The 27,043-nt window shown below is 36.1% G+C and overlaps 2 protein-coding genes, 2 long non-coding RNA genes and 1 other non-coding gene across 9 annotated transcripts in view; 2 read left to right on the top strand and 3 right to left on the bottom strand.

The window, feature by feature from the left end:
• Window positions 1-4,191, bottom strand: part of LOC117209525 (solute carrier organic anion transporter family member 3A1) — a 67,346-nt gene extending 63,155 nt beyond the window's left edge. For both annotated transcript variants that reach the window (XM_033451656.1, XM_033451658.1), the window contains exon 1: window positions 3,902-4,191. The gene's annotated coding sequence lies outside the window, so the exon portion shown is untranslated. The remainder of the gene's footprint in view (window positions 1-3,901) is intronic.
• A 564-nt stretch (window positions 4,192-4,755) lies between these two features.
• Window positions 4,756-4,827, bottom strand: Trnap-ugg. The gene has a single exon. It is a non-coding gene; the product is annotated as a tRNA-Pro (tRNA).
• A 1,930-nt stretch (window positions 4,828-6,757) lies between these two features.
• LOC117209609 lies at window positions 6,758-8,714 on the top strand. The gene is made up of 3 exons (XR_004487944.1): window positions 6,758-6,870; window positions 7,079-7,184; window positions 8,647-8,714. It is a non-coding gene; the product is annotated as an uncharacterized LOC117209609 (long non-coding RNA).
• A 175-nt stretch (window positions 8,715-8,889) lies between these two features.
• Window positions 8,890-13,577, top strand: LOC117209524. The gene is made up of 2 exons (XR_004487929.1): window positions 8,890-8,998; window positions 12,147-13,577. It is a non-coding gene; the product is annotated as an uncharacterized LOC117209524 (long non-coding RNA).
• The window catches only part of LOC117209522 (solute carrier organic anion transporter family member 4A1), a 49,282-nt gene continuing 35,241 nt past the window's right edge, over window positions 13,003-27,043 (bottom strand). For 3 of the 4 annotated variants that reach the window (XM_033451653.1, XM_033451652.1, XM_033451655.1), the window contains 7 exons: window positions 26,100-26,202; window positions 18,799-18,920; window positions 18,193-18,456; window positions 17,314-17,515; window positions 16,585-16,732; window positions 15,794-16,170; window positions 15,172-15,370 (listed from right to left, as the gene is read on the bottom strand). In XM_033451653.1, coding sequence (XP_033307544.1) covers window positions 15,172-15,370; window positions 15,794-16,170; window positions 16,585-16,732; window positions 17,314-17,515; window positions 18,193-18,456; window positions 18,799-18,920; window positions 26,100-26,202 — 1,415 coding nt within the window. Of the gene's footprint in view, window positions 15,371-15,793; window positions 16,171-16,584; window positions 16,733-17,313; window positions 17,516-18,192; window positions 18,457-18,798; window positions 18,921-26,099; window positions 26,203-27,043 lie in introns of all 4 variants that reach the window. The other variant, XM_033451654.1, reaches the window with a different exon arrangement.

The raw sequence follows: 27,043 nt of genomic DNA, 5'->3' as shown, positions 1-27,043 counted from the left end.
CATGTGACTTTCAATTTTAATATGTCCACGGTTCGAACGTTTCGACCCAGTGGATCGCTAAATCGCGCTAGTCGGGGCGACATCTCCCCGTGGTGCACGAACACCGTGGAATTTATAGAGGTCACTGGTAAATTCATCCACTTCCCGACGGACATGGGTCCTCGCGTGGACGTTGGGTTTTTGCACGAAATGTCTGACCCTCGAAGGTTCAAGGATACATCGAGCTCGTGCAAAAAATATACCGAGCGAGGACAACTTACATAGAGCACCGGCTCTTTCGAAAATTTATGCCACTACACTATATATTTATAGACGAATAATTTAATGGACGATGATTTGTCTTTCGGTCGATCGAAGATCGAAAAATTTCTCCGCTTCTGCTTTCGTTTCCGGCGTAATACGCTGGTGAAACGAACGTCCTTGTTTCTTTCGCCTTTGGCCAACTTCACTGAATGGGATATAACAAGGTAGGGTGGTTTCAGACGCCTAAACCTGTACAATATTCAATCTTAAACTTTGCGTGAAAATAATCAAACTTGTATATTATGAGACAGCATTAGGCTTTGATGTAGCAACAAAAGAATGAGAAAATATCAAAAACAAGAAAATGATTCAAACGATTCTGCGGTATGATTACTTGAGTTAATGAGAGTATTATATAAGAATATTATATAAGAACTAATACAATAAGCTACAGCATAGTTGTGCTATTATAACAGCACGTAATATGTACACGTTGTTGGATTATGATAGTTACAATCGAGAATATTAAGATTAAATGAACAAACTACTTTCCTTTCGATGAATACAAGTGATATTCTTGCGGAGAACTATAAACGTCGAGCTATCAATGGACACGATAAGAGTTAAATAATATTTACAAATATAAATTTAAAAAACCGTTGCTATGATAAAACAAATAACATATCTATTCGAGATATCTACAGAAATTCACTACGAAGATACTAAATACTATAAATCTAATCTAAAATCTAAAGACAGACTTAAAGATATTTGAACATTCCAACCTAAAAGCCAAATATGTACATAGGTATCGTTAACTAAATATTAAACGAAAGAAATCTTTTCTTCGTTCAGCTACTAAAGAATTTTCTACTCGAAATATTTTATTCCAACTTTGAAAATTTCGTAAAATTTCCTAAAAAAATTGCATTTCTTATTTACGTTGTTTCTCTAGCAAATGAACGACGTGATCTTCAGCGGGATAAGGTACGATTTCTAGCACGTCGCGTAAAGACGGGACTTTTTACGAGGTCTCTGGCTTAACTCTGCGACCGCGATGCGCCTGGTTGGTCAATAAAGTTCTTCACGAGCTGACACCTACTAGCCGACGGAAACGGAACAACTTTGACAGCGATTCTTTCCGCGTTTCTGCATTGAGATACCGTTGCTCATACTGTCATTATAGGTAAATTTATCTGATGGAATTTCATCAGGGGAATTCACCAGCGAATTGGATCAAATCTGAACGCAACGAGTACACCGTGAAACTTGACACGTCAACCTTGCGCTGTGAACGGGTGCGCATTTTTAACGGCCGGTTAATTATCGTTACGGGAGTCGCTATATAGAATGGTAACAGCTGGCCGGTCGAAATTAACGTCTCGAAAAGAACACGCTGCTCTTTGTTTCTTATATCGGCGATCATATGTTGCCTTCGCTTCTTTGCGACACCCTACCAGTTATACATGACGTTGCAAAAATAAGTGTAAGGTTTTGTGCAATTGTGCTGTGTATAAAAGTTCTATTATTATTATTATTATTATTTGAGAATGATAATGAGATATTTTATATCTCCTATAGTAGTAAAATCCCTGCAAGTAGTTTAATCAAGTTTTAATTCAACCACGATCCCAAGAAGATACAAACTACTGTTTTCTCATATCGTCGAATCCATTAAAAATATTTGTAAATGTATGTTTCGTACAAATATAATCGAAAAATTATAATAATAGCGTTTGGATAAATATGTAAGATAATAATGTAAGAGCAAAAGATAATTATTTTTCTCCGACTGTTATAAATTCGTCCATTTCCGAACAGGTTAAGAAATCGCAAGTAGAATGAGCGCGAGAAATGTTCGTTCTTGCTCGTGAACTTGGCCGAAGTAGAAAATGAATCCTAGATTATATTTTTGATATTTACAGTAACGAGCAGAAAAATAGCGAAAGTCCATAAACCAAACATTGAACACAATTTACTACTTGTTACGTATATAATTTATTACTATCTATTTATCGTACTTTCTTATATCCTATCTCATATTATAGAAATACAACTAGAAGTAAAACTTCTCATAATTACTTAAACGTGTAAGTAAGAATTTCTTCATTTATATGCTCGTTTCTATTAATGAGAACCAGACTGATCAACTCCATTTCACATGAAGATATCTATTTCATTAGCCAGCACACCATCGATAGCAACATAATCTATTATATAATCAACATCCCAGAAGACAAAGAACTTATTTTTATGAATTCAATTGTTACCGAGTAATAATTTATGTAAACTTTACAACGCTGTGTATTCTCTAAAAGTTCACAGACAACCAACATTCCTCACGCTCGTTGTGAAACACCCAGTATACGGATATCGGTAGTCAAGCCATTCCGCAGCACTGTAATAGGTGCATGGACGGATCGATGCTGAAAAACTGGAGATCGAAAGTAAACGTTCGAAGTTCAACGATAATGGGCATCGATACCGTGAGAAACAGTAAGCAGGAAAGAGGAACGATAAAGACAACACCATAGCCGATGTACGAGCAAACGAGAGGAACATAGAAAATCAAACTAGAAAGAAACACGAAATTTATCGTGTGTTTTGAACAATGGTCGATTAGCCGGTCCGTTATTCGTCTTCGTTGGAGTAACTAATTAAACCGCAACACCGAGTGGACGGTTAATTGGTACACCGTTTAAAAGCATGACTAGAACGGGAAGGTATCGTTTTGCATAGGACAAGGTCAGAGTCCTAAGGACTGTACCACGGCCGTGCACCGCTCGACAACAGCCGGATTCCACTCTCGATGCCGCGCGCGCGGTGACAGAGCATACCGAGAATGTAAAAATAGTTGTACAGACGCCGAGGTTCAAGACCTCAATATTATATAGATACTACGGTAGCGCGATAACGTTATCCATGGAATTATGGCACAGCTGTGTTTGTACGTAAACACCAGCGAACACAAGAACAACGAGAACGACCGTGCGACGAGCACAAGATTAAGATTTTAAGATATACATATCTTTCTTCATCACTTGCCGCGCTTATTCAAGAATTACTTTCAGCTGCGATTTCGTGTTGGAAATTTTCCGTTTGCAAGTTGCAAATAGTCACAGAGTGGTTATATCTAAGTATATACGCTGCGTAACTAAAAGAAAAATTCAACAGAGAACTGTGATTTTTTGGTGTAATCCGAGGGATAACAAAGGCAGTTCATTTCCAAGGGTTCCACATGCAAAGGGAGCAACGAGAGATAACGCACGATAAGAATCTCTCTCTCTCAACAGGCGATACCTGTCCGGAACCTCGCGACCAGATTACGAAAACTTTGTTCTGACCTATTTCTGAAGATGCTGCATGCCATATCCCTCGAGTTTTTGCGACTTAAAATATCATTTTGCTTATAGAAATTGTTTAGAGAATTTATCCTACGAAATATACCACGAACTTTGTTTTATCCGAATTTTAGTACGAATTTTGGTAGTCTGGAAAACGTAGAGTCGCTGAAAATATTGATAGACACGCGATGTAATTTTCGGTAAATCGAAAAAAGTCACTTGGCTCTGCGGATTGACCGAATATTCGATAACACACGCGACATAGGAGACTCCGATGCGACGAATATTTAAAGTGGATGTTTTGATAAACTTACCGAAAGGACGCTCGAAGCACCTCACGAAACTCCTTTGTATCCAGGGCAGTGAAAAATCCTCGTGGTGACACCGCGATTAACGAGTTTTGTATACATCTAAACACACTCACTGACACTACGAGCCGAGCACTGAACGAATTTTACGCGCACGCTTGCCTTGACCTCACGATCTGACCGGTAGATCGGTAAGAATTTCACGAAAATCACATTGATAGCGTTCGACCGTCAGCTTCCTTCGGAGATCATAGACCAGCTGTGTTTTTGCCCGACCATTGAGGAACTGGTGCATGCGCACTGCGTACTGGCCGCTATCCGCCATCTTGACTTTCTCCGGAGTAGGAAAACATACCGCGCGCAATTTGAACTTGCTAATTTAAGTCTACCGAGTTTGTGCTCGTTAATGAAACTTTTTTAATTTTCTAACCGCGTTAAAATAACACAACGTCACGAATTTTATTTACCATATTTTTTAATGGAATCTAAATTATATTAGTAAATGAAAATATGTATACCTTTTACATTTTTAATGAAGAATGATAATATAAGTTTAAAAAATTAGGTTTGTAAAATGAAAACCCTCTTTTTTATTACTAAAAAGTAAATAACAGAAAATTTGTTAAAACAGGATGTTGAGAAACAATTCGTTACCAGCATTAAAGTCGTGTATATTTATAATTTCACACGTTTATATCTACATATTAACAGAAAATATATGTTTCTTTTAATTGTGTAAAATGTTACTTAATTTCAATAGACAATACTTCATATAATAGAGCTTACTTAATGCTTTGTATACATGTATATTACTTTACAGTATTTTTGGATACAAAATTCATATCAGTATAAAAAAAATTGGGCCCCTCCGGGATTTGAACCCGGGACCTCCTGCACCCAAAGCAGGAATCATACCCCTAGACCAAGAGGCCACATGTTAGAATGTTTTGTAACATAATATATCCAGCAGTTAGTAAAATTTAAATATATAAATAAATATACAATTACTGTTGTAATTGTATATAAATGTGTTAAATATTATAATGCAAGCATATTATGATATCACATATATTATGTAATAATATATCAATCATAAATTTCTATAATGATAGACTAAAACTTATAATACAATGTGATAGCCTTCTATTTATAATAATAAACCTAAATTTATAATTATCGCTTTATCAAAATATAACCATAATATATACATAATTTATACGTAAAAGTGTAGAAATTTTAACCTTAATCTCAATAATGTCAATCGATAAATAGATACGCGATCATATCTACAGATGATTATTAATTAAAAATGCATGATTATGATTGCAGTATTGATGGTAGTTACGAATACCAACAAATACATACGCATATATGTGTACATAGTTTAAATGTATAGTCAATAACCTCGTATATGATATCATCGATTAAGGATCGTCGGCGATAGCAGCTGCTTTTACAGTAATAATTATAAGTTTTTAATTCTTACGACCCATTATAATATTTCATTCCAATTTATAAATTTTCCAAACTTAACTTCAGGCATTCGCATCCTCTATATAATGAAATTTTATTAGTAAACGCATTATTTTCTAATATGTATTTATATTCGTTTCAAAACGTACGTGTTGTTTCCTTATTGCGTAACATGATATCATCGCTGTTGAAAACATTTCTTTGCTTCATCACACAAGACAGTTTTTTTTTTAAATTCGTTGATCCGACACGATGTACTTACCGCCACGTAAACACATCTCCCCCCCCTAGGGTAATTAATGGCGAAATATATATACATATGTTTATATACGTATTGTTAGGATCTGTCAATTCTTGTTGTTTGAGACGTATTAATTAATTGCATAGTATTTCCACTCCTATTCCTATTATTAGGTTTGTATTATTAACATTCGTTCGCTTATTAAATTATTATACATTATTATAACAAAATTAAATAATATTTGAAATTCTTTTTCGTTCTTTTTTCTCGATGGTGTATTTGGTTATTAGAATTATCGGTAGTTTGTATTATTAGCTTTCGGCTAGAATTTGAAGTCGGTTATTGTATTTATTTTATATCTTTACATTATATAATTGATATGTAGTGCAATTGAGTTAACAAACAATTTCATATTTGAGAACACTAAGGTGACATTAGAAAAAATTATAGAATTCATTTTGCTAGTTCGAATATATTAAGTTATTTCTTCGTTCCGAAAAAAATTAAACGAATTATTCCATTGCTTCGATCCACATATATCTTAAAAATAGAATTCTGAACGATTAGAATGAATGTCCTTAATAGACTTTTCTACTTCTTTCGTACTGTTTCCTTAATTGACTTCGATAGTAAATATTTTTTAATAGCCTCCTTAATTTAATTTAATTTAAAGTTGATTTATTTAATTTTATTGTATGTATATATGTAATCTTTGAGAGATTGCAATAAGTCATACTATACTGCATTTCCTGCGTGAATGTTCTGTAGCATCACCATCTCACGACTTTTATCAATAATTTTTATTATTTCTAAAGAAGACGCCATTACAAGTTCAGTTTCTGGCGCGTAGCATTATCGTACTCTTCAAGCAACTATTTTGCCAAGGAATTCCGGATTTGTTGCAAAGATTTTCGAGTATTTATAAAATGTGATACAGTTTATTACTAGAACACATATCTCAGCTTTCGGTAACAGACAGCATAATCTCTAAAATCAAATATTGCATTTCGAGTATTTGTTAATGTCCAATGTAGAGATACATATATATTCGGAAATTAGTTAATTCGACACGATCGACTTCCCGCGGCATAAACACATCCCCACCCGTCCGACATTTGATAGGCGAACGGGTCGCGGGGAGTGTCATTGCGGTGTCGAAAGTCGTCGCGTAAGGACCTGTCAATTTTCGTTGTTCGCGATTTATTAATTAACTGCGTAGTATCTTCACTCATATTCCGCTGCCTTCGTACGCTATTATTAGGTTTGTGTTGTTAACAGTTGTTCGCTTATTAATTTATTATACATTATTATAACAAAGTTAAATAATATTTGAAATTCTTTTTTGTTCTTTTTCTTCTCTCGATCGTATGTTTGGTTCTTCTTCTAACTTTCGAGTTAGAATTGTTTCTGTCTCATTTTGATTATAATTCTATATGGTTGTTTTAAATTGATGATTTTCTTTTATGCAGGTTGCTCGATCATAGCGGAACGATAACTGGGAATTCAAAATAGCGTCGTTTGGACGCCATGATGATTAACAGTCAATTTGTCAGCTTCTCATGGAGATTGAGTTAGGTTTGTTAGAATGATAAAATGTTTTAATTATTGTAACGAAAGCAGACTTATACATACGTTTATATTATCTTTGCATTGGATCATTGGTAATACAATTACGTATTTATTGTATAATACTTATTTGATACGTACCTTTGCACTATATAGTTAATATGTAATATAATTGAACTAAAGAATAATTTCATATTTGAGAATATTAAGATGAAATTGGAAACAATTATAGAATTCACTTTGTTAATCCTTCGTTTCGAAAAAAATTAAACGAATTATTTCATTGTTTCGATCTACATATAGTTTGAATAGATTTTTTAATTTAATTTAATTTAATTTGAAGTCGATTGACTTAATTTTATTGTATATATATGTATATTCTACATTAGGAGATTGCAACCAATCACTTTGTTTCGTTTCCCGCGTGAATTTTCTATAGTATCGCCATCTCACGACTTTTATCAATAATTTTTGTTGTTTCTAAAGAAGACGCCATTACAAGTTCAGCTTTTGGCGCGTAATATTTGCTGTTCAAGCAACTGTTTTGCCAAGCAATTCCGGATTTGTTGCAAAAATTTTCGAGTATTTATAAATGTGATACAGTTTACTACTAAAAGATATATCTCAGCCTTCGATAACACAATATAATCCCTAAAACCAGTTATATTGCATTTAGAGTATTCGTCAATGTCCAGTGTAGAGATACGAATTTTGTAATATTTGTAAACAATATTTTACGCTTTTTCAGACATCGTTTTAATATGTAATTTTATGACAGCAGCAAACAGCTGTACTTTTCAAAACAAAAGCTCAGTAAGAGGAAGAAGGAAAACATGTAAACATGTTTTGCTTCCTTCCCTACAGCCCACCTTCTCCTAACACAATTTTACTTCCAGAGAATGTTTTTGTGATCGCGTGCAATGCGATTAGCAGAGTCAGTGTTTATTTCGTAATTGTAATTTCAATATTTTTTCGAGCAAAATAGCTCTTATTAGTACTAACTGTAATAGTTATACGCGAAATTAGAGTCAGTGTTTGTTCGTTGGTTATTTATCGGGCGCGTTGGTAATTTTTTATTTCTCTTTTTGTATATAGTTTATTTTTTTATATATTCGTTTTCGGTAATCGAGTCAGTGCTCAAGAGGATAAACCCTCTCTTGGAGACTGGCAATGTAAGTATCTTTGCACATTATTTACTAATTTAGTTTGTTCTTTGTATATTGCTTGAATTACTTTAATATCTATTGGAATGAAGTCTCAAAGTTTCAATATTGGATTACAAAATCTAAATTTTGAATTGTTCTATTAGAGTTTCAGTCCTTATAGTAATTACAGTTTATTAGAATTTCAATTTTGATTATTGTCAAAGTTTTAAGTTTAATAGAACTTCATGCTTCATTTTCTTGAACTTTTGAAACAATCAACACTGTGGTTTTAAGAATAAATTATAATGTTACATATTTTGTTCCAGCTTTTTCACGATCTGCAGCACTTCCTCTTGTTCTCTGGATAGGATCTTATGGCGCTTCAAAAGCTAGAAATGTAGGTACTTCAATTAATTCTGTTTCTTTCATTTTTTTTTTAAATTATAATTAACTAATCAAGAAATAAAATTTGCTGGAAATGTTTATTCTTCCTTATTACATTAATAAACTATAAAATTTTGTCTTCAACAATAGATTATATATATACTATTCCATGTTTTGTTTTTCACAACCTGTACTTCTACTGTAAGGTTTGATGATTCTTCCGGGATGACGGCCTTCACGGTGGTTTCCTCTGAGCTACGTCAACATTGTCGACATCGTTCTTCGTATGTAACTGTGAGTCGCATGCTTTTTGTTCCTCTGGTCACTCAATCATGTCGTAGGATGAAAGGTCCGAATCGACACGGGTGACTGGTTGTATCACGTAGAATTTTTTACGAGCATAGTGACTGCGAGTATTTATTATACCCGTGAGTGGTAATACATATTTCCTTTTTATGTGTTTTATTTATTAGTTCAGGATAGGTCTTCTTGCACATCGCGTTTTTTTATTAACACGAATAATGTTGTGTAGTGTTAGTAATTGATTAATTATGAATGATCATGAATGAAGTCAATGTATATAAGTACGCGTATAAATAAAATGAATGAATATTTGAATACATAATAAATGTTGAAATTACTTGAATTAATTTTTTTGCGACGGGGAAGTACAATATCCTATGACTTTGTCATAAAAATATTAGAACTACAATGATGGCAATGTATATTATATATAATTTGTTTGTTAAAGTCCACTTCTTTCCGTACAAAAATGTATTTTTTATGTACAAGAAGAAATTTCGCGGCAGGCAGATTTTGGAATCAAAGCAACAAATTTTAAACACTTTTTCGTGATTTCGAAAATATGCTTTGACGAAGAGATCGCCTGAGATTACTTAACATTAATGTTTAAACTGCAGTGTATTATTATATTGCTTTGAGTTTTAGTTCTCTTTCATAAACAAATTCTGTGTCCTTTGCCTATCTTTTTTACAATAGTAGAATTTAAATAATTTATTAAACTATTAAGTTAAGTAAATTAACATAGATTCACAATAATTTCAAATATAATGAATAAATACAAAATGAAAGAATAGTAGTCCGTTAGATGCATATAAAGCAGATATACTAATCATCTTTTAGATCAGGATTTTCAGGTTTAACCCTTTCCGTACCCATTGCCAGGATCTCATTCACGTGCCCAGGTGCTACGTGGGTGAAGGAAAGACGATGGGTACGATGACCATAACTTAATAATTTATTAGCGACTGACGACAATGGGCGTATCGTGCGCGACGTAATTTCCACATTGTGTGTGTGTGTGTGTGGTTAGGCTGTGGATTTGCGTCGTCATTTCAATGATTAATATTCAATTTATACAATATATATAATATAGATACACAAATATACATAATATAGATATACAAATATACATAATATAAAATGTACAAATATAGACGATAATACCCTTCATTCTACTATTATAACATTCAAATAAGAAAGTGATGGTACCAAATTTCGCACTATTTGTTCAAATGACGTCACTTCTTTAGAAAATGCAATGCATGTATTTCTTCAATTGTAAACTTATTTCTAATTAAAATTAGAATGTATTTATATCGCATTCTACGCAATGGTCGCTAGTTATCGTCAGTCGATTTCAGGAAAACGGTACGTAAATTAGAGTGTGAAAGTTGAATGCCAAACTCGGGTGTCGGAGGCGTCCCGGTACGTCCTCTCTAATGTAGGCTCTTGTACCCGGGTGTTATGTATGAGAATCGTGGAGTGTGTTGGTATGCCTGTTTTGCCACTTTTTAAATATAGGACTAGGTAGGATAGGTAGTATACCTTCTGGTATGTCTGTTAATAATAAGTAGGTAGGGCCGGGCAGGTTGGCACAGTCTCTGGTCGGATAGGCGCGTTTTCGCGTGACCAACCTGTTTCTGGAAATCTAATTTGAAAAATCGACGGTGAAACTGGCACGAGTAGAGCATGCACTCGTCTCTGGTTTTGCCTTTCGATTTTTCGAATTTCGCGGTCGCGGTCGCGAATGGGTCGAAACGAACGTTTATTGCTCGAGCACGCACATGCGAGTGAGCAACGATCACTGCTGTGATCGTTGGTCAGTCCATGTGCATTTCAATCAGCTTCCGCGGTTTATATTTTTATTTTACCTTGGTAAGTTTTTTTTTTTTGTTTGCGATTTAGAAGTCTCGAGCTTAGATTTAAGTTTCAGTGGGCATTGCGCCCGAAGAAAGAAGAGGCTATAAGCCAAAGAGGCCCGGCAAACTGCCACTCAAGAGGGCAACTTCTAATGGCTCTCCATCCTCTGGACCATCCAGAGCATGGAAAGTCATTCGTATTACCACTTCGTCACTATGCTCGTCTTTAGTATTTGTAGTAGTATGTAGTTCTCTTCTGGTCAATTTACATATCACCTCATCATTACATTGGGCAAATCGCGGTTTTTTCTTAGTGTTGCGAATGATTAATACCGGTTTGAATTAGAGTTGCGAAGTAGTTGAAGTTTCGCGTTGGAAATTAGAGTTGCGAAAAAATGTGAATTTCGCGTTTTGAATCAGAGTTGCGAGAAAATAGTGACTACGGTTTGAATTAGCGTTGCGATGAAATAATCGTATTTGCTGCAGTATTGCGAATTATAATAGTTCGCGTGATTGTTCTTAGCATTTCTTATTATCAATTATTAGAATTTCTTAACTATTATACCAGAATACTTATCGTGTTCTCTTCTATTTGAACAATATCAATTTTCTGTTTTATAGCTGAATTTATTAAATTAGTGTTGCGAAACAGAAAAGTTATTCCACTCACGGGTTGTTCGAGTCTACATCGAGTGGATGGCCCTTCAGGCCAGCGATTTCTTTTTCAGCACCTCCTAATCCCAGAGCATTTGCTTTTGAAAATACTGCTGATAAACTTATCTATTCGATATTTATAAACATTTTTTAATTTGTTGTGGTACTATAATATGATTTTGAAATAATTTTGTTATCTATTTACTTAATACTTGAATATACAAGTCTGAGTGGCATCCAAATTACCCGAGAAGTCATTGAATATATTAAAAGCTTAGTTTCGTGTAAACCTGTTTAGTTTAGTAATTTTTTTAATCCGTTCTTCTTTCATCTTAGTATTCGGGTCAAAAGTTCAATTTTTGATTAAATTCAACTTCAAATTGCTTTGCATTTAGAACAATATTTTGATAATCTGATCTTTTCGTGCTTCCTCCCTACCATCAATTTTTTTGATGTACTAATAAATTAGCTTGTTATAGATTCGTATAAGTACATCAGAGACTTATTTCAATAACATGGATAAGTGGAAGTATATAACTACGTACTGAGAAATATTTATCTGCATCTTGAGCATCTATTTATATTAAGAATTTTCCTACATTTTTTATATTTTGTGTTTGTTTCAGGAATCATCATGAAATCACCGGAAGAAGATTTATATCCCATATAATATTCCCTTCCTCTTCCCTTATTATACCAATTAAATCTTTAGATAGATAGGATCCATGAACAGATTGTTAGGTTTTTAGTTAGGTTGGATCCACAAATTTTTAAATTCTTATATAGTCAGGTTAACTTAAATTTACAATTAGACAAGATGTGTCTTTAAATTGAATAAAGGTTATGACTACGATGATTAGAAAGTTAGGCTATTCTTAAGTCTGGCCAGGTTTATCATTATAGGTTGTAGGTAGTTAGTAGAAAAGTAATGGTAGAAAGTACTGCTTCCTAGTATTGTTAGCGCTTACTTATGTAAGTGTGCTAATATTTAATACATGTATCATTAATCCTCAATAATCCTCAAAGTCGACTAGGGTCCATAATTCCGTAAATGCGTGTCATTTTAATTCCGACCATTACTAGTGTTATAGCACAGACGAGTGTGTACTTTTACATACATATGTGTATGTTAATTTGCGAACTGATCCCTCTGACTCTAAGTTAGAAAAAATTAGATTAACTGCAACGTTCTTGACATATAATGCAAAAATATGGCATGAAAGCTTATTCAACGCGGACATTACATAAAGAACAATGAAATCCTTTTAACAATGAGATTACTTGACACGTGAGTAGTTACGGAGTGTGTCTACCTATATATAGTTTAGTAGTATTAAAATTTCGTTTCAATTTTAACCACTATGGTTACCACATTTTTGGAAATTAATTTAATCTCACGGACAATTTTGTGATAAATGTTACTAGCTATCGTATTATAGTTTCATAAATTACTGATAACAAGGATAAGGAACACTAGATTGGTTAACGTATTTTACTAGCTCTTTATTAGTGACGCGTACAATACACGTGTTAAACATATTTATCATAACGAAGATAATTACAATTAGAAACCGCACAAAATGTTTCGTATCAAACCGATATAAATAACATTTCACAATATATTCCCGTATTTCAAATTTACTCGGTTAGTTATTTCAAGCAGTTTTATTTTCATCGACAAACTGTACTCATAGAAAATGTTCAATAAAAATCTTTTACCGCTTGAAAATTTTCCATATCCTTTTAAAAACTGGTTAATAAAATTTGTACGATTCGTCCTCTAGAAATTTTTAATTGGTGCCGATGTTCTCGACGAGTTTCTGAATAAAACGTTCCGTTAAAGGCGACATATAAAATCTTAATATAGAAAATTCCAAATTGATATATCGAGGTTATCCAACGTGTGAAAGGGATATGCTAAAATCGATACCAGAACTTGCAACTATATCCATAATTGTATATACTATTACAAATATCAATTCACAATAGAGGTTGTTCCATTTCCTTTAGATACTATGTCTTTTATACAAGCAATAACATCATACAAATATGGTATATCAATTCTATGAAAAACAATGTCTTCCAGAGGCATTTTTGTGATACAATAGTTCAGCTGGTCGCAGTAACAATTATATGTATATCGCATAAATAAGACGAAGATGTATAGTTTCCTTTACCTCAAACATCGATTATTATCATCTGCGGTAAATACATTCTTCGGGTTTAATTGACGGTCGGTAAATACTAGGGTTATAATTATAGGTTGTTACACGAGTTGTAATCACATTTAGATCAGATAGCAGAGGACAATACAATGATACAATTCTAGATAACTTTGATAGTCTTCTTTGATCCAGTATCTAGCTGTGATTATTCATTTCTATAGAAGAGTACAGAAAGCGTAGTGATATATCAAGCGAATGTTCATCCTGTTAGGCTGAGTCCACACTGCTGTTCGCAAGTAGCTCGCGTAGACCCAGCATTATTTCTATCCTTAGTGTTATGTATTGAAATTAGAACCTTACGAATGAATTATTTCATGTTAGAAGGTACATACATAATAAACATCGAAAAGGACTACAAGTGCACTTGCCCATATCATATCTTATAATTGATACTGATAATTCAAATATTAAAAAACAACGATACGTTCTTTACAATAATTCTGGCAGTGAACAGCTCTTACAAGAAGTATTCTACTTATTACAAGTCGTATAAATGTATCTGTACAATTTTAAACAATTCTCGAAATAAATAGTCTTATATCCGAGTTTCGCTGCTTTCACAGTTATATTCGCTACAGAGTCACATTCACATATATATCGATTTTTCCTCACGAATGTGCCATATCTGTTTTACGCTTACTACATGTACAATAATAATAAATAAACGCGCTTTTTATAAATCCCTTAAAAGTTAACCTATAGATGAAATTGTTTCCTCTCATGGTGGAAGATCACAGGAAAAAACGTGATAAGTCTATTCGTGTCGATTTTCAAATTTTGATGCTACTTTACGGCTAGAAGGGGATTCACATAGTTCTGAAAAAGATTTGTTAAATCCAAAGATACAACTCTTTTCCAAATAGCCAATAAATCCACGAAGCTCCGTGACGATCAATATTTTTGGAATGTTCGAGGAAATGGCAAACGTATACACATATTTAATACTAAAATTATATAAAAATGGAGAAATTGATAACGTATCGAATTTTTAAATTATTCCACTGTAAAACATGAAAATTGTTACTTGTTATATTCTTCTCCTGTGATCTTTAATTATAAGCACGACCTATATTATAAAGTAGAAGTATTAAATAATCTATCTATCCATTTACATTTTCTCTCAGTTATTCTACAACAAACTATAAACAGAATTATTAAACACGTATATTAAAGCTATATGCTAACACATTCTTTTGAAACATCTCCCATTAAAAAGTGTACCTACCAAATCGAACAAGCTAGGTTCTGCATTACCGATACTGGCTTTAACAGACCAGCAAATAGCGTCATCTACTTGTAATGGAGCAGCAACAAGCGTAAATCGCTTTGAAAACTCATTCAATCGATCGTTTCCTTCGATAAGTTTGACAGACATTGAAAATTCTTATTAAATGTAGATTATCATAGATAATCGTCAGATTATCGTTTATGGATCGATTATAGGGTTTATGGTTGCCGGTGTGGTTGGGCCTTCGTGCTGAGTATCGTTTAACATTAACGTCGTTGTTGGTTCTTCCCGCGAATTTTGTGTAACTCTTCTATTCGGAGGAATGTACGTCCACCAAGCCAGGAAAAAGAACAGGAGGGACGCTGCTTTACCGATAAAGGCTAACGCCAGCATGTACCTGAAACAGTGTAAATGTTTTTGACAACGAAAGTCAATTCTTATGGGAATTGGAACCACGTAATCTTTATATGGATACGAAATTCCATATACACTAACCTACATAATAGTAATATCTATGTATATAGATGAATTACAAAAACATTATTATGGTCGGTACAGTAGTAGAATAAATAGAATAAATAACAAGACATAGACAAAGAAATACAAATATACAATCCTACTTTTTATCGATTTCTGAATAGTAGAAGTTCATTTTACATAAATAAAAGTATACAAATAGTATTTGACACGAGTCCAATTTCCTATCAGTCCATAAATTTAGAAACGATTAAGCAGGAATTTGTCGTGTATGTTTACACGATCGATGGCAAATCTTAACAAATACCTATATCGATATATATATTTATTTTATCGTACGTACCTGCTCATGTATAAATTATCGTAAACGAGGCAGGATCCTCCACCGTCGCAGGTTCCATTCCATAAAATGCAAGTGTCGTCTATAAGTGCGCCGAACACCATAGGTGCAGGTATCGTGCCCAGAATTCTAACTTTAATCCACTGAATACCCAAGGCAAACGATCTCTGATCATCTCGAACGACGCGAAGCGTCGCTGAAAGCGCGGGCATCGTGCAGAGAAAAGTTATGAACATGTTGCAAAACGCTAGAGTAATGAAGGGCCATAGGTAGGAGCACGATGTGTTGCAAGTCGTATTTATTGCCTCGTAACTGATCACATTGCCACCGGTGGTCAGATTTATCGGTGGCTCGCGTATGCAGGTGCAGTCTGAATATACCTGTAAAATACAAAACGGGAATATTAACGCAATGACTACAAATTAGTTTCGAACGTAACTTTCATTAGCGATCAGCTATTTTCGTTTACAATGAATAAAATAAATAAAAAATAGACATTGATAAATTCCTTTTCAATTAGGAATTGAACATTTATTTGAACGAGATCCAATAAATAATAGAATAAAATAATAATACTAATTTAATGTTTAATAATAAAGTAACGTTGCAAGCTTGCAACTGAATGAGTTTCTAACGAGCCTACGCTTTCATGAAATATCTGAAATAGCACGTTAGCAATAAAGACAAGGCGAAGATTAAGGAAAATATATACACATGTATATACATATAGTTCGAAGAAACAGGCTAGGCATTCACGAGTTTGCATACTAAGTGCGATAAGAAATCATACTGACTTCGACGTTATTTATCCTCGTTCCTTGATAACATCCTGCATGACAAGGGGAATAGTACGTGATCCCATCAACTCCGCATATTGGACTGAACTCTGACCTCGAGCAGCCGCAACCGTTATTGCACGTGCTGTCCAGTGAAAAAGATTTTCTGCAAACGTAAAATTTCTTAATTACGTAGCAATTTATATCTCTTGCAACTTCTCATAATATTTATATGGATATAGCTGAAGTAGTAGATCTGCATGAATCCACTCGCCTCGAATTGTGACGAAAGTATGCAATAGAAAGTTTATTAATCTACTATGAAGTAATAATCAACGTTTTCTTACTCAAGTATTGCTATACAGTTAGTCGCGATATTATTTATTATTCTATTGAGATTATTAAGATGTAATAAGAATTTATGATAAATAGATAGAATTTTCTCATATTTGGCTTTTCTCGACTGCCATAAAAAACGAAAAGTCTAGAAACACGAAAATGGGTAAAAATAAATGAAAGCAGAGATAAACGTAAAAAGAACGAAAAGCAGACATATAATACATCGTCGATAAAGTTATAAATATGCATACAGGCAAAATTGTCACATTTTTCGCTAGTTTGGAACGCGAAGTGAAGCAACTAGAAAATGGAGTTTCTGATACGCAATTTTACTCGCTACTGTACTAAAGCTAGTTTTAAACAAATAAACGAAATTAATGCGCACACGGATAGAAAACAATCACGTACTTGGTTTGGTCGGAGTAGGGTACGGTGACTCCGGCGAAGTTTAAATTCGGGCAGTTGAGAACGAAGCACAAAGTGAAGGCGATACACGACGCGGTGGCCAGCAGACAGAACTTTAAAATGCCCGAGCACGGCAAATTAAAACGCTTTATGAGATAACCACCGAGGAAGGTACCGCCACCGCCAGCGGGTACAGTCACTAGACCTAAAAAACACACACAAAAAAGAAAGATAAAAACAGTTATAAAAAGAGGTCCATTTCATTCGAGTACCAGTTTGCACGCGAGTTTAGGTCCTCCTGGTCGTGCCGAAATTTCGCGAAATTACGTCGAAATATTAGCCAATCGTAAATATATCGTGGACGTCGAAATACAGGATGTTTCACGCGAAGATGCCAATTTATCGCTGTGGGAAGGTAGAAGAGGAAAAAAGATTTTATTAGTCAGAATGAAATATCGACTCAAAGGAAAAAGATACATGATAGGTCTATTTTTGTGATCTGACTTTTATGTTACCTACGATTATCATTTCAAATGATTTGATTCTTGCCTATTGAAATCCTTTTCAACCTTCCACGTATCAAGCTATAACTTGGTCTACTTGAAACACGCTGTATAAAAATGTTGACGATGATTTATGTTTGCGACATCCGCGCAGATATCTGACGGTAACATATCGTTCAGCCGATATTTTATGTTGCGCAAAGAGAGTAAAAGAAAAAAAAGGATGCATGATGAAAGAGGAGAATAAAAAATGTTTCGAGTATTTGACGAAAAATGTCGGCGATTACGCGTTACGATGGACGAGAGTCACGCGACTTTCTCTCTCGCTCTCTTTTTTCTTTTTTGATTGATTACAACAGAATGTTTGAATATTATTCACCCATTAGTAACGCAGCCGAGCTAGGGCTGACGTTGAATTGATTTTCGATCAGCTTCGGCAGGAACGCGGCGAAACCAGCGATAAGCAATCCTTCACTGGCACCTGCCAGATTCAACATGAAAAATCCTGGATTACCGAGCAGATCGGTCAGAGCACGAGGTAGTTCACGTATTTTCGAGAACGCCTCCCCTCGATCGCTCGAGGACGGCTGCTCGGGCTTCTGATGCGCCTCTGACACCCGCTCTTTGGCTAATTTCTCCGAACCTGAGAAAAGAGGCGTCATCGTTGAAGAGTCGATTAACGTTCCACTAGCGAGAAATATTTGGACTATTGCGTATCTTGGCAAGTACATAGTTTAGTTAGAAAATTATATGAAAAGAACGACTGGTATAATTTTAGTCTTCAGTATCATTACAGTCGTGTAAAACGAATACGATGACAGAATGAAATTGATTTCTGATAATTAGTACGTAATAACAAAACCGACGTCTATAACGTCAAACGTTACAAATCTGTTTCTTAAACATGTGTATTTTAAGTTACTAGTTCCAGATGGTAGAAAGGGAAAATCTTTGCGACGTCTTTTCCAAATTGAAGTTGACATACCAGGTAAAGCTGCCGGAAACGCCAAGATCGGTATAGCAATTACGAAACATATAACCGCAGCTGCTAGGAAACCTATCCACCATGCTCCCACCCATACGTTGCTGTTTGGTGTTAAGCCAATCCTGAACAAATATCGTCTACAATTAGCAAACATTTTAAATTATATAGAAATAATAATTATATATAGAACACACACTGCAACCGACTGATCCTTCTTTCGAATTTTCATCGTCTTCCAAACTTTACATCGATCTACCTAGTTAGCCGTCGTTTTAAACGGAAACAGGGAAGCTCGACGGCACTGCTAATATCCGCGAAACGGGTCAATTCTTTCTTTTTTAAACGCTTTAAAGCGGCATTCATATTAAACGAAACTGCGGTAGAAAGTAGGCCGCGCGTAAACAAAAAAGAGCAGGCAAGGATTCCAGGGGAAAAAATGTAATTATCTCGGAACAGTATAGCGGACGACGAGCACGACAGGGTGAGTAGGCCGGAATTGCTCTTCCGTCGCGGAACTTCCGGCGCAACTGGCCGATTTCCTCGCGCTTTTTTAATTGCGCCGCACGGCGCGACCATCTGAAATTCCCAACCGACCGAGCTTCTGCAACTTTCCCGACTAATTGCCGCGCAACGAGCCCGGAAGTTCTCCTCTCCTCGTGTTCTAAACCGATACGCGGACAAAAGTCTCGTTCGGCCTGCACGATTCGTCATCTACGAAAAAATTCTGCTAATTTGGTTAGGAAATTTGGCTATACGCTGTGTGCTATTAGGACGACAATAAGTTAAATGCCGCATTCGTAATTCATGAATCATCTTACGTAATACAAAAGTAGTCGATAATAACAAGATAACACTGCTATTAAACATTTTTTCATGGGAGACGTCTAGCACGAGCAATATTCTCTAACCTCGCCAGTACTTTGAAAACGTTTCTCACTCATCATCCGTTCCTTCACGGCGTACAATGCGCCATCATCATCGTACGAACATAACCGAGCTCGCCGCCTAGCAAATTCCTTGAGAATCGCGGTATTACGCTGCAATATGTAGCATAATCTATTCGTAGCGTAGTCTAGAGAGCGGAAGGTGAGAAAGCGAAAAACTATGAAAAGTACTCGGAGGCAAGTCGCGCTCGAACCAACATCTGCCGTCCAATCTTTTGTTTCACTACGAAATTAAACGAGCCACATACATCGTGAACCTAAATTCACGGTACAAGAAAAATAAGGGACTACGAGTGAAAATAAAACTGAAAAATACGTCGTACTGTAGGATAAGACGGTACACAGTAATTTTTGTGTTACGCATATCGGTAGACCGCGGATTTTTATGCAAATTCGTATCTTCGCGCACATAAATAACAAGATGGATTCTAAATAGAGAATTGTTTTATTCATGAGATATTATAACGAGTATTTTAAATGGAGTATTTTTAAGGAGTAACGTCGTTGTTATTACGTTATTTTCGATAGATCGATTTGCAGTTGTTGAATCACGAAAGATGACATAATTTTGATTGGATCCCTCTGAGACTATTTTAATTAATTATTATAAAACATATATGTAGTTCACCGTAATAGACAGTCTCACTATCTTTGATTTCCTTTCGAGCCATAGCGTATCCTTGGTTTCACTTGTACTAGGAATTTAGGTTTGATTGGATCCTTCTGAGACCATTTTAATTAATTGTTATAAAACGTATATGTAGTTCACCGTAGTAGACAGTCTCACTATCTTTGATTTTCTTTCGAGCCATAGCGTATCCTGGGTTTCACTTGCACTAGGAATTTAGGTCCACGGTGTATAGTAGCTATTAAGCTGCTACAGTAGACGCGAGCTTGCAACCGGAAGTGGTCGTAACGCAAACGGCTACTCTACTCTTTTCCTCCATTCCAGCTCCATTCAGCTGCATTCAGCTCCATCCAGCGGAATCGGAAGGAAAATGTAATTGCACTCGCGAGAATGTTATTAGCTCTCGACAAACGTTTTCGTCCCTTTGTTTTTATTCGAGGTTTCTGTAGGGACGAAGCGACCTCTCTCTGTTTGCAAATTATCGGATTGCGTTCGCTTCGACACGCAATTTAAGTTTGCGGAAAACTCGGTAAATCCTGTTGCGACCCGGCCGTAAAACTTCCGCCGTTTAGGCGGTTACGAGAATCGAATTTTAAATTGAGGATTAGCAGGCTTCAACCGGGAAGCGCGTCGTAGTTGATGTTGGACAAAGGATGTTGTTCGATGGTTGGTCGATAGAGATGGGATATTCTCGATGAATTTTATCGATAAAAACAGACGTGTTAAAACGATTATTGAAGCTTGTGATAACTAGCTTCCGAATAGGTAAATGTATAGTGCGAAATTGAGGATTACGTCAAATAGATGACTGGATTTAAGCTTCGTGATTAGTAATTCACTCTTAAATATTGTACGAAGTATAGTGGTAAAATGACGGTAGGGATGTTGGATGATCAAGATTGCTTCGAACCGATTTGAACCAATAAGGTGAATAATTGAATGAATAATTCTACGTTCGTGACAGCAACCGAAAGCGCATATGATAAAAGTCTACGACAGGAAGGAAATATTATCCATTTGAAAAGATGGAAACTATCAAAATTCAATTGATTTGATTAATTTGATTAATTTTTGAATCGAGTTCAAGCGAACAACGTTTCTCCGATTCTTTCATAGTCTCGATATATTTCTCTAAATATCTGGAATTTAACTAGTATCATCAGCAAATATGATGTTGGACGTTGAATCAATTCGATATGACGAACAGGGATGTTTTATCGATTGACGAAACGAATATTTCTAGCAGAGGCTTTACGTAACTTTTTTCCCGTCGGAGTTACGTTTGCTACGTCCGATGGGCTGGGCTCATTTTTTCCTGGCAAAACCCGACTGGGAAGAGGTGATTGATTGCCCGGAAACGGCTGACTAACTGCACGATCATCCCTTAGCAGACTTAACTGCTCTATACCGACCGAAGAAATCGCCGTTTAGCCTTCTTTTTCCCCCGTTTTCTTTCTATCTGTCAGTCGTAACTGATCTTTAAATGACACTCGACTGCTATGACTTCCAGATGTTCAATCTGTTCGTCGGTAGAAACACGGAGAAATGGAAAGAAATTTTGATAAGCTGCTTAATTTCTAACGAAATGGAAATTTTAGATTTCCAGAGAGATTAACATTCGAAGAAATTCAGATTTCAAGCTAGAAGAATTTTAGAAAAAGATGGAAGTCTCTGCCAGACAAGTAATTTTAACTAATTTCGGATATTTATATAATTTCCTCCGATTGTTTTTAATTGTAAATTTAATCGTAAGTTAAAGTTAACGAAGAGTCGAATAACAGAAGATGGGAAAAGCCTTGGTTCGATCCAGTGTCAAAGACCTTTCAAATTTCCATCTCGAAACCATTAAATACATTATGAAACATTCTCGAACATTTCCGCGAAATCCGCGAAAAAGAATCCATCTGCTGAACCTTAAACGCTTGGAGAACATTAAAATTAGTGGAAAGAGAGGATCGTCGCACGACTTGCAAGGAAGAATTACGATGGACGGACAATGGCTGGAAAGTTTTCCGCGTTCATTATGCGTTTTACGCCGGCTAAAGGGGTTCATAGTCGTCGAATGCCGATGGGGAATGACGCGTAATGGGCTCACCATCGGAATTTGTCGCCTCTCGTGCCGCTACGCGTTAAACGCGTTTCCCGCTTTTTTCCCACCGCTTTAAGAGTGGGGGTGCGTTTAGCCAGGCCGTCACGGCAACTTTATTAAATTCCCGCCAGGATTTATCGGCTGTTTGCCCCGATCTGTCCAACATTTGGGGCCGAATGTGAGCATTACTACAATACTCGCTGTTACTTGACCATTTATACAAGGAAATTTACGATTACGACGTAGGAATGTTGGAGATCTCCTATTCAAAAAACGGTAAAGTGAGATACAGTGCAAGTTATATTTAACGCATAAAATAATATTAATAGCTTAACCGAACATCGCTGTGTTATTCGGGGCCAATCGTGATCGAATCTCATTTTTCTATCGCTAGAAAATTTCTCAAATTCTACGAATATAAATTGCTGAAACGAAATAGGGGCATGAAGAATGATACGCACCGGGGCAGGGTTAAAACTATAAATTTCTGGAACACAGTAAATAGAGCTTAAAGATACGATAACCATGGAAAGATAAAGAGGAAAACCACTTTCCGAAAGAACGCTCGCAAAAACATGTTACTGTACACCAGCATCGCAAACTCGCAGAAGCTTCCAATCTGACACTCGACAACTGGTAGTACGCAAATACGAGTGAATCACGTTTCTCTGAAGCACATTGCAGATGCATCTTACACCGTGTTGTAAGAAATTCGAACTTTATATTCCTACATCTTACACGTACGTAAATCCACGTCGCAGAATTTCGAAATTAATCGCGAGATCTTGGAGACGAGACACGAGGTTGGGGATGGGAGAGGCAGTGAAAAATGGTCGGACATGAAGATTTCGTGGTAAACCAGCGAGGAACAGGATCGTGGAAATAGAATTTTCATGGCTGAGATCTTGTTTTAAACGGTGCACGAATAACGCCCGAAGAGGAATCGAGTTAATGGACAGGGATGATGTTGCTGGTATACACGGGCTATCGGATTTTTATCATCTATTTTTGCTGTTTCACGGCCTTGAAAAGAAGCTTCGCAGAAGGAGCTTGTCGTTACGACGGCCAAACGTTCTCAAACGTGTTTGCATCGCTTAATTATATCTTCTTGTCCCTGAAACGATAACGAGGATACCGATGTCGATGCTCTTTTTTTTGATCTCGTATCACGGGATTAATTAATTAATCTTTGCTTCCGTTGATTTATTAGTTTTCACGAGGCAGACGAATTCCTTTCGGTGAAGTTTGGAAGACGAGGAAATTTTCGGTTTCATGGAAATTAGTTTAATTTATCAATGGGCAGTAAGAGGATTCTATAGATTTTGCAAAATATAGAGGACACGGTGATTTATGTTAGAGTTTGGGAAATAAAAAAACTACATAACCATGAAAAAGTATTGAAGTAAATTTTCTTCTTGAAATTTTAACTTTTTCCTTCGTGGAAGGAAAGCTTTTTGAAAACAACGTACATGACACAGAACTGCCATAATGCCGCAACAAAAGTCGATAATACATAATCTTCAGTTCAGTTACACGATACGATAGCCGATTTTTCAATTCTACGAAGCAAGAACTGCGCAGGGTGGTACGGAAATTTTGAAGGAAATACAATCTTTGTTTCCAATCTGCTCTCTACCCCGTTGAAAATATCTCGGAGGACCATTAGAGCGTATAATGGGCCGCGATTAATAGCGCATGTAACCCCATGGACGCGGTTGCACGCACGTACACGTACACGTACACAGCCCGTGGAGAAAATGTCAAGCGGTGAACCAACGTTTGAGGATGATGTCGATGTTACCCTTCAAAAGTGTCACTTCATCCCCCGACACTTGGAGCACAATCAAGTTCCATTTGTCTGCAACGCTTCCTTCCCCCGCGGAGCAACCCCTCGTCTCTTTCGTTCAGTTACATCCCCTCCACGAGATGCACGTGAGAATCGAATTAATCGTTGCTCGCTGTCCTTCTTCCCGCCTTTTTTTCCCCGCTTCCAATCCTTTCTATTCGCAAACGGAGACGTGTATGACACCGAGAGCATCGAACAGTAAATCGAGTTGTCGGCCGTGTAAAAGATTCCCAACGTCCGAGGTTCTATCTTCGCGTATTTTACTTTTAAATGACGGGCTATCGATTCGGAGCTCTACGTATTTTCTGTTTGGTCGACGTCCAGGGTTCTGTGGCGTTTTCTTCTTTATTTGCATTTCTCGCGTTTCAACTTTCCCAAACTCTTCAAACGGTTTTTCTTTGTAGGACGTTTTCGCATAAGAGTGTAAGCGATAATTAGAATGGAAATGTTTGTGTGTGCAATATAAAATATTGGAGATAAAGTAGGACGACAGAAGTTCGAAACTTGCATAGAAATTAAGATGGCAAAGAATTGAGATTTTAAGATCGAAGAATATTATATAAGATCGCCTACGGTAAATAATAAGAATTTCACGTGATAAATTACCAACTAATAATTATACAATTATGGATATTTATTTATACAAAGTATCCATAAGTAAGGTAAGAAGATCGATTGAAAATAAGGAAAATTCGATTTCGAAAGAAGATCAAACTCGCAGAAACAAATCTTCCTTTCGTTCTTCCTGTGTTTCTACTTTTGTTTCATACCGATAAAATGCCCGAACCACTAAACTTTCCGGAGTAATCATTTTCCGGGGAACTTCCATTTTTCCCCGATTAATAAATCAAGCTCAGGCTGCGTTCCCGTTAAAGCTCAAGGAGCCAAGAAATTATTATGATAACAGCCTACATCAGAAAAGACAAAAGAAAGGAAGGAGAAGGCGGGGACGAGGAACGAGCAAGAAGTGGTTAGAAGGAGACTGAAATTAAAAGTCGAAAGGATCCCCATTCACATTTCACGGTTAACTGCGCCTCTCGTAGCGGCGGACGATCCGAATGGACATCAGTAAATTTAGAATCCTTGCAAGTTTCTTCTGAAAGTTTATTTGAAAGCCACTCCTCGAAATGAATCGATGCTCTTCCCCCGATAAACACGGCCAACTGTCGCGAGAATTTTTTTGCCCAATTTCGAAAGAGTAATGGCCGAAGTTAAAAGGACGCATCTAATTAATAAACGTTCGTGTTTCATTTAGAAGTACGGAAACATTATTCAAGGTACAACGAGATACGATTTAGAAAGAGAGAAATGAATCGATAGGAGAAGAAAATTTCTAGAAGTAATTCATCGTTTTTCATTCTTTTATCAACGAATAGTTGGTAGTTTGCGCGCTGTCTTTGATATTTCCCGTGATAATGCGAGGAGATGCGCGATCGAGAATTTAGGGCTAACGATAACTTTTAGTTAGTATCGTGTGCTCAAAGTGTGGAAGGTGATGCTAAACGATGATATTTAAGTAACCTTAGGGGATTTTTTGTTTGTTAATTTTAAACTCTCTCCGATGCGAAAAATTGGAATCGTGTTTACAGATTGAAGTTTGTATAATGGCATACACGTGTGTATCTGTATATATATATATTTTTTAAGATTCAATTTATTTATAGCTTCGTTATATTTTATCGAATGAATTGTTTTGAAAAGCGGGCATAACATTCATTATGGACATGCATGAAAGCCATGCATATGACGCTAGTATACGAGTTGTAAGTTATAAAAATTTGTATTCAGACTCACTCTGACGGATCTACGGTGATAAAATCTGTATACAGCTTCAACAACTCGCCTCCGACAACATACCCTAATGCAGGCCCTATTATGGCCATTGTGTAGAAAATTCCTAAACAGAACAAAGATACATTGTGAATGTAACGCGATGCAACCAAAAATTTAAGAGCAAAGATGTAATGCTTTTAACATTTTTTCTTTTCTTTATTATATCTTTTACTTCCGTAAAATGTAGATATCAAAAGTGATTTCAAAATTTCAGCGGCGATGTATTAGGTGAAGTAAAAAGTTCTGAGCGCTTTTTCGCTTTATTTCGACGATGAAATTAACATAGTCAAGATTATTCGATTTAGATTAAATATGCGCCGTTTTGTTCGATTACTTTTGTCCATTTTGAAGGCAATTTCATAATTCCGCGGTTGAAGAAGTCCTCGTCCCTATTGGTAAAAAACTTGACCAGCTCATTTTCACAAGCCTCTCTTGAGGCCAGTTTTGTACCATCAAGAAAATTTTGCAAAAACTTAAAAAGGTGATAATCGCTTGGTGCCAGGTCTGGACTGTACGGCGGATGCGATAGAACCTCCCAGCCAAGCTCTCGGAGCTTCTGACGCGTCGTTAAAGATGTGTGCGGCCTGGCGTTGTCTTGATGGAACACAACACCTTTCCTATTGGCCAATTCTGGCCGCTTCTGGTCGATCGCCTGCTTCAGTCTGGTCAGTTGTTGACAATAGAGGTCCGAATTAAGTGTTTGCCCCGATGGGAGCAGCTCATAATGGATGATTCCCTTCCAATCCCACCAAACACACAATAAAACCTTCTTGGCCGTTAATCCACGCTTGGCGATCGTTTGGGCCGGCCCACCGCGATTGGACCACGATCTTTTTCGGCTGTTGTTCTCGTATGTGACCCATTTTTCATCGCCAGTCACCATCCGCTTCAAAAATGGGTCGATT

The sequence above is a fragment of the Bombus bifarius genome, unplaced genomic scaffold (assembly GCF_011952205.1).
Source record: "Bombus bifarius isolate JDL3187 unplaced genomic scaffold, Bbif_JDL3187 scf7180000008178, whole genome shotgun sequence".
In the NCBI taxonomy this organism is placed as follows: Eukaryota; Metazoa; Arthropoda; class Insecta; order Hymenoptera; family Apidae; genus Bombus; species Bombus bifarius.
Note: the sequence above shows the minus strand (reverse complement) of the source record. Positions and strands in the feature narration are given on the sequence as shown.